Source organism: Ovis canadensis, chromosome 9 (genome assembly GCF_042477335.2).
Source record: "Ovis canadensis isolate MfBH-ARS-UI-01 breed Bighorn chromosome 9, ARS-UI_OviCan_v2, whole genome shotgun sequence".
NCBI lineage: Eukaryota > Metazoa > Chordata > Mammalia > Artiodactyla > Bovidae > Ovis > Ovis canadensis.
In genome coordinates, this window is record NC_091253.1 from 47497084 (window position 1) to 47505283 (window position 8200).

At 49.5% G+C, this 8200-nt stretch overlaps 1 protein-coding gene across 4 annotated transcripts in view; it reads left to right on the forward strand.

Annotated features, from left to right (window-relative positions):
* FAM110B (family with sequence similarity 110 member B) overlaps positions 1-7420 on the forward strand; it is a 144464-nt gene extending 137044 nt beyond the window's left edge. For all 4 annotated transcript variants that reach the window (XM_069601025.1, XM_069601027.1, XM_069601026.1 and 1 more), the window contains one exon: positions 4545-7420. In XM_069601025.1, the coding sequence (XP_069457126.1) occupies positions 4858-6009 (1152 nt within the window). In that variant the 5' untranslated portion in view covers positions 4545-4857 and the 3' untranslated portion in view covers positions 6010-7420. The remainder of the gene's footprint in view (positions 1-4544) is intronic.
* Positions 7421-8200: the final 780 nt, after the last annotated feature.

Genomic DNA, 8200 nt, shown 5'->3' on the forward strand with positions numbered 1-8200 from the left:
AATCATAAGGGATTTGATTTAGGTCATATCTGAATGGTCTAGTGGTTTTCCCTACTTTCTTCAGTTTAAGTCTGAATTTGGTAATAAGGAGTTCATGATCTGAACACAGTCAGCTCCCAGTCTTGTTTTTGCTGACTATATAGAGCTTCTCCATCTTTGGCTGCAAAGAATATAATCAATCTGATTTTGGTGTTGACCATCTGGTGATGTCCATGTGCAGAGTCTTCTCTTGTGTAGTTGGAAGAGGGTGTCTGCTATGACCAGTGCGTTCTCTTGGCAAAACTCTATTAGCCTTTGCCTTGCTTCATTCTCTACTCCAAGGCCAAATTTGCCTGTTACTGCAGGTGTTTCTTGACTTCCTACTTCTGCATTCCAGTCCCCTATAATGAAAAGGACATCTTTTGGGGGTGTTAGTTCTAAAAGGACTTGTAGGTCTTCATAGAACCGTTTCACTTCAGCTTCTTCAGCGTTACTGGTTGGGGCATGGGCTTGGATTACCGTGATACTGAATTGTTTGCCTTGGAAACAAACAGAGATCATTCTGTCGTTTTTGAGGTTGCATCCAAGTACTGCATTTCTGACTCTTTTGTTGACCATGATGGCTACTCCATTTCTTCTAACGGATTCCTGCCCACAGTAGTATATATAATGGTCATCTGAGTTAAATTCACCCATTCCTGTCCATTTCAGTTCACTGATTCCCAGAATGTAGATGTTCACTCTTGCCATCTCCTGCTTGACCACTTCCAATTTGCCTTGATTCATGGACCTGACATTCCAGGTTCCTATGCAATATTGCTCTTACAGCATTGGACCTTGCTTATGTCACCAGTCACATCCACGGCTGGGTATTGTTTTTGCCTTGGCTGCATCCCTTCATTCCTTCTGGAGTTATTTCTCCACTGATCTCCAATAGTATATTGGGCACTTACTGACCTAGGGAGTTCCTCTTTCAGTATCCTACCATTTTTCCTTTTCATACTGTTTATGGGGTTCTCAAGGCAAGAATACTGAAGTGGTTTGCCATTCCCTTCTCCAGTGGACCACATTCTGTCAGACCTCTCCACCATGACCCACCTGTCTTGGGTGGCCCCACACAGCATGGCTTGGTTTCATTGAGTTAGACAAGGCTGTGGTCCACGCAATCAGATTGGCTAGTCTTCTGTGATTATGGTTTCAGTGTGTCTGCCTTCTGATGTGGAGAAGGTGATGGCACCCCACTCCAGTACTTTTGCCTGGAATATCCCATGGACGGAGGAGCCTGGTGGGTTGCAGTCCATGGGGTCGCTAGAGTCGGGTACGACTGCGCGACTTCACTTTCACTTTTCACTTTCATGCACTGGAGAAGGAAATGGCAACCCACTCCAGTGTTCTTGCCTGGAAAATCCCAGGGACGGGGAAGCCTGGTGGGCTGCCGTCTATGGGGTCGCACAGAGTCGGACACGGCTGAAGCGACTTAGCAGCAGTAGCAGCAGCAGCCTTCTGATAACTTAGCAGCAGTAGCAGCAGCAGCCTTCTGATGCTCTTGTAACACCTACCATCTTAGTTGGGTTTCTCTTACCTTGGACATGGGATATCTCTTCATGGCTGCTCCTTACCCTGAACAAAGTCACCCTTCCTGACCTTGAACGTGGAGTAGCTCCTCTTGGCTCTCCTGCGCCCGTGCAGCTACCATTCCTAAGACATGGGGTAGCTCCTCTTGGCAGCTGCCCCTGACCTCAGACGTGGGGTAGCTCCTTTGGGCTGCCACCCCTGACCTCGGACGAGGGGTAGCTCTGATTTTTTTTATACTAATACCACTTTATTTATTTTGTAAATTAGTTACTGGATATGTTACTTGAATCAGTTCAGTTCAGTCACTCAGTCATGTCCGACTCTTTGTGACCCGATGGACTGCAGCATGCTGGGCCTCCCTGTTCATCACCGACTCCCAGAGTTTACTCAGACACATGCCCATTGAGTCGGTGATGCCATCCAACCCTCTCATCTCTGTCATCCCCTTCTCCTCCCACCTTCAATCTTCCCCAGCATCAGGGTCTTTTCAAATGAGTCAGTTCTTTAAATCAGGTGACCAAAGTATTCGAGTTTTAGCTTCAGTAAGGCAATGGCACCCCACTCCAGTACTCTTGCCTGGCAAATCCCATGGACGGAGGAGCCTGGTAGGCTGCAGTCCATGGGGTTGCTAAGAGTTGGACACGACTGAGCGACTTCACTTTCACTTTTCACTTTCATGCATTGGAGAAGGAAATGGCAACCCACTCCAGTGTTCTTGCCTGGAGAATCCCAGGGACGGGGGAACCTGGTGGGCTGCCATCCATGGGGTAACACAGAGTCGGACACGACTGAAGCGTCTTAGCAGCAGCAGCAGCATGTTAGTTTAGTACTTACTCTCTTAATACTCCTAATTATAACCAACGTTGCTGAGTGGGTCTAAACCAGTTTTTGGAATGCAGATGCGCTCACTCATCAGTGTTCTCTGCCAGCAGTGACAGAGAGGTCGTTGGTGTTCAGAGGGCTGCAGAGATAAGTGTGACACTGTATCATGTGCTGAGTGGTAGTTAGTACGCTAAGTCATGTCTGACTCTTTGCCACCCCATGAACTGCAGCATGCCAGGCTTCCCTGTCCTCCAGTATCTCCCAGAGTTTGCTCAAATTCAGTCCATTGAATCGGTGATGCCATCTAACCATCTGGCCCTCTGTCACCTTGTTCTCTTGCCCTCAGTCTTTCGCAGCATCAGGGTCTTTTCCAATAAGTCAGCTCTTTGCTTCAGATGCCCAAAGTACTAGAGCTTCAGCTTCATCATCACTCCTTCCAATGAATATTCAGGACTGATTTCCTTTAGGATGGACTAATTTGATCTCCTTGCAATCCAGGTGACTCTAAAGAGTCTTCTCCAGCACTACACATCCAGCATCGATTCTTCTGTGCTCAACCTTCTTAATGGTCCAAATCTCATGTCCATACATGACTACTGGAAAAACCATAGCTTTGACTAAATGGACCTTTGACAGCAAAATGATGTCTCTGCTTTTTAATATGCTGTCCAGGTTTGTCATAGCTTTCCTTCCAAGGGACAAGTGTCTTTTACGTTCATGCCTGCAGTCACCATCTGCAGTGATTGTGAAGCCCAAGAAAATAAAATCTGTCACTGCTTCTACTCTTTCCCTTTCTGTTTGCCATGAAGTGATGGAACCAGATGCCATGATCTTAATTTTTTCTAATGTTGAGTTTCAAGCTAGCTTTCTCAGTCCGTCATCAAGAGGCTCTTTAGTTCTTCTTTACTTTCTGCCATTAGAGTGGTATCATTTGCATATCTGAGGTTGTTGATGTTTCTCCTGGCAAGCTTGATTCCAGCCTGTGATTCATCCATCTGGGCATTTCACATGATGCACTCTGCATATGTTAAATAAGCAGGGTGACAGTATATAGGCTTGTCATATTTTTTTCCCAATTTTGAACCAGTCAGTTGTTCCATGTCTGGTTCTAACTGTTGCTTCCTGACTCAAGTACAGGTTTCTCAGGAGACAGGTAAGTGGTCTGTTACTGCCATCTCTTTAAGTAGAAAGATTTATCTTGGGAGTATTAATAAGTGTTTCACTGTAGTGGTCTTGGCTGGGGGGTGGGGGAGTCAAGTTTTTCAGAAGGCCATAAATGAGACCCATGAACGCTTAACTGTTATACAAGTTTTCTATAAAGTAACATATTTAGGTATGATTTACACTTTCAGCTTGCCTTCTTAGTTCTCTGGGGGACTTGGAAAAATACCTACAAAACAGTTGATTTCTGCGCATTGTGTGAAAAATCATGGAGCATTTATAATCAGAATATCTTTTTATATGGTTGATGTAGAAGTATTGCTAGGGGTTTTCTTGTCTGTTTGGTGCTTGGTTAGTTTAAAATAAGCTTGTATTTAATGAGATGAACTTAGTACACATTCCATTTACAGGAGATGGTGTTTTCAAATACACTGGTTAGCGAAAATAAGATAAACATGTTGACTTTTTAAAAACTGTTTTGTGATTACTGTCATTTCTTGCCATCTTTTAAGTTTTTGAAGTGTTAGGTTCTTGTTAAAGTTAGATAGAAGTCAGAAGTTTTGCTTCATTGCAAACCAGGCATCTTGGAAGTCACCGAGACTGTAGCTTAAGCAGATAAGAGAGCCACAGGAATCCAGTGGCATGTCAGGAACTGGGAACCGGGCTTTGCGGACCAGCATTTCTACTGTCATCTCGTGTTTCCTGGGTTTGGGTTTAAGTGATGCCGGGCCGGGCGTGATCGGGAGGCGGGTCTCTCTGATGGGGAGGGGCCAGGAGGAGTTGGCGCGTGGGAACCCTCCGCCGCTCTTTTTCCGGAGCTGCGCCGGCTTCCGAGCGCCGGGCGCGGGCGGCGGGGGCCCGTGCGGCCGCCGGGATCACCTCCCTCCCGGGCTGGCGGGGGCACCCCGGGGCGGGGGCGGCGGGGCGGGGGCGCGCGGCTTCGCTGTTGCTACAGCCGTGATGTCACTCGCCCATCCTAACCCGCGGTTGGTTGTTGTGTGTTTCAGCTCTGCCTGCAGTTGAACACAAAGACCTGGAGGAGACTCCCACATCCTTCGGGGAGGAGAAAGGAGGCGGCGAGGCCCGATTAAAGGAACTTGGGGGTTGGTTGCCTCTCTGCACCGGCCGGCCGGCGAGGGGGCGAGGGGATTAGAGTCCCGGGGCGGTGACCGAGCAGGAGATGAGGCGCTGCCGCCGCCGCTGACCCTCGGTTCCGGACCATCCGCTGCGCTTTGTGCCGCCCGCACATGTGTCTGCCCGGCGCATCCGGAGGCGCGCACACGAGCATCCACCACGGCCGCCGGGGAGAGAGTGCCCGCCATGCCCACGGAGAGCCTACAGACAGGTAGCATGGTGAAGCCGGTCAGCCCCGCCGGCACCTTCACGTCGGCCGTGCCCCTGCGCATCCTCAACAAGGGGCCCGACTACTTTCGCCGCCAGGCGGAGCCCAACCCCAAGAGACTCAGCGCCGTGGAGCGGCTGGAGGCCGACAAGGCCAAGTACGTCAAGAGCCAGGAGGTCATCAACGCCAAGCAGGAGCCCGTGAAGCCTGCGGTGCTGGCCAAGCCCCCAGTGTGCCCCGCCGCCAAGCGCGCGCTCGGCAGCCCCACGCTCAAGGGCTTCGGCGGCGGCGGCGGCGGCGGCGGCGGCGCCAAGAGCGAGGGGGGCGCGCCTCGCGAGACCCTGAAGCTGGAAATCCTCAAGAACATTCTCAACAGCTCCGAAGGCTCGAGCACGGGCTCGGGCCACAAGCACAGCGCGCGGAACTGGCCGGCGCCCCGGGCTGACGCGGCCGAGCTGCACCGGCACTCGTTCGCCGAGTCGCTGCGCGCGCGGCCCGCGCCCGGCCGGGGCAGCCCCCAGGAGGGCGGCTCGCACGTGGGCCGCCGGCCGCCCGAACCCGCCTCTTCCGCCGCCGCCGCCGCCGACGCCTTTCTGCACGTGTCGCACAGCTCCTCGGACATCCGCCAAGGGCCCGGGGCCAGGCCCCTGAAGGCCATCCTCCCCTGCAGCAGTTCCGCCCCGCCGCTGCCCCCCAAGCCCAAGGTGGCCGCCCCGGCCGCAGTGAAGTCCCCCGAGGCCGAGGCGGCCGAGCCGGCCGGCGGGGTGGGCCGGAGACCCTCGCTGCAGCGCTCCAAGTCGGACCTGAGCGACAGGTATTTCCGCGTGGACGCCGACGTGGAGCGCTTCTTCAACTACTGCGGACTGGATCCAGAGGAGCTGGAGAACCTGGGCATGGAGAACTTCGCGCGGGCCAACTCGGACATCATCTCGCTCAACTTCCGCAGCGCCAGCATGATCAGCTCGGACTGCGAACAGTCTCAGGACAGTAACAGTGACCTTAGGAACGATGACAGTGCCAATGACCGGGTGCCCTACGGCATCTCCGCCATCGAGAGGAACGCGCGCATTATCAAGTGGTTGTACAGCATCAAACAGGCCAGGGAGTCGCAGAAGGTGTCCCACGTGTAAGAGGCAGCAGCGCGCCCGGAGGGAGGCAGGGGGGGTCTCTGTCCGCGCCTCGGCACTTGTGAAGGTTGTGAGGTCTCCTTGAAGTGTTGTGAGCTTCTCCACTCTCTTTGTGTTGCTTGTTGTGCAATGTCTTTCCAGTTGCATGCCCGCCAACACGGGGACTGACCTGGCGTCCTCGGCTACCATCGCTGCAGAGCCTGGCCGGTCGCGCGTCACCCGCCCCAAAGTGTCAGGCCACATCCTAATTTAGGGCTTCGATCTTTGGCAAAACTGTTTACACGGAAAACGGTATACAACTTCTTCAATATTTATGTGGTTCTAGTGTTTTTATATCCCGCGCTATGGTGTCTTAATTAAAGGTTTTATCAACTGGCTTTTAAGTTGGGAGTAACATCTTTTTGAATTAAAAAAAAAAAAAAAGCCTATTTGCCTACATTTGAGACCCAAATGGGAAAATAAACGGGCTCTGCTATCAAACAGATAGTGAGGGATCCCAGAGAGAACCGGGCTGGGCTTTCTGAGAAAGAAGGTGGGGAATCTGGTGTCAGTCATTTATTATTGACAGTCCTCTTGCCATTTACACAAGTAATGGTTGGGGACACATATGTTCTGTGTCTGATTTGGTGTATAAACGTTGATGGTTCTGTGTAATACTGACCCCAAGGAAAGACAATCAGATACAATGAAGGGGATTAAATCAGGAGGTGGGGTGTTAAGAGGGGCTTGTTGCTATTGATCTGATTTGGGTTGATTTAAAATTTTTTGACTATCAATCATTTGACAGAACTGGCCACCCTAGAGCTGATACTGAATTTTTTTTAAAGATGGTTTTTCAGTTGAGAATTCCAAGTGGATTCTCCTCCTTCCCTTTGTTGTAATTGTTTTATCTGGGAGAGGGGAGTGGGGCTTGGGTGGTAGGAACTACCTGAAGACCACTGAACACAAATGGAAATGCCAGCCATATCAGTTTAGAGCCTTCTCTTCAGAAGTCAGTACCTTTGGTAGCTGAACCAGATCTGGGCAGCATGACGATGTCCTCATACATATGTTAACCTGTGAGGCTGCAGGGAGCTTGAAACATGACTCTGTGTAGCTTTTCAATCCGAAGATCCGTAGGGCTGCATATCAGCTTGTTCCCCCATAACCTGTCCTACAGGTGGTCTAGTTGGCTGTCCCTCAGCTGACAGTCATCCTGCAGTAGCCAAGGGGTCCACCTGGGATGCTCGGCTTCCTCGCTCTTGTAGACACGCCCTGGAGCTCCCAGCAGCACTGCCTTAGCCTTCGTCAGCTCATAGGACACTTTTTATGCTGTAAATGCTGTAAGACTTTGTACATACTTCAGTTGTTTATGAAATCTTTAAGAAGAAAAAAAAAAGAAACGTTACTTAATAAATAGCTCTGGTGCAGGCTCCATGGTGGTGGTTTCTCTTTGTCTTTTCCTTCACTCCCTCCACAGAAGTTTCACTTTGGACCAGAAGGAGACTTTTGAGGGCCTTGAAGAAACAGCATTTCATTAAGTTATATTCACCATATCACAATTATTCTGAACAGCTGTATTCTTCATTGTAGTTAGATCAGTGTGCTTTTTGCTAAAATAATTTCATCAAGGTTCCTAAAATCTGCTGCTGCTGCTTAGTTCACAACTTCCAGGTTTTTTTTTTTAATCTTTTCTTAAAATCAGGATTTTTCACATCTTTCACCAAACTCTTAAGTTGTAATTATTTGTTACAACTTCTGACAGTGGAGTTCTGACAGTGGAGACATACCTTGGAAATTCATAGCCTTGTTCTTATTTGAACAAACCCAAGATCATTAACGTTACATGTGTTTATATAGTAGTCCACTCATTCATTCATTCATTCATTCATTCGTCTATCAAAAGGGTATATGATGAGTGATTCCCTTTTCAGGCCTTACCATTGACCCAAGACTGCTGTGGCCAACAGCATGGTATCTGCCTCAAGGAACTTAGATTTTCACTTGAATTTTCATTCTAGTGAAGTATCATTCCTCCCAGTGGACGTGTCTTATCTCCTATTATTAATCGGACATTGAGTATTCAACAGCTATTTAATGAATCAAGTTATTTGAAGATTAACATTTTTAAATGTTCCATATAACATGTAAAAGTAAAAGAGGATCATTTTTAAAGTTTCAGAAACAATATAATTTCCAACTTTTACACTCACCA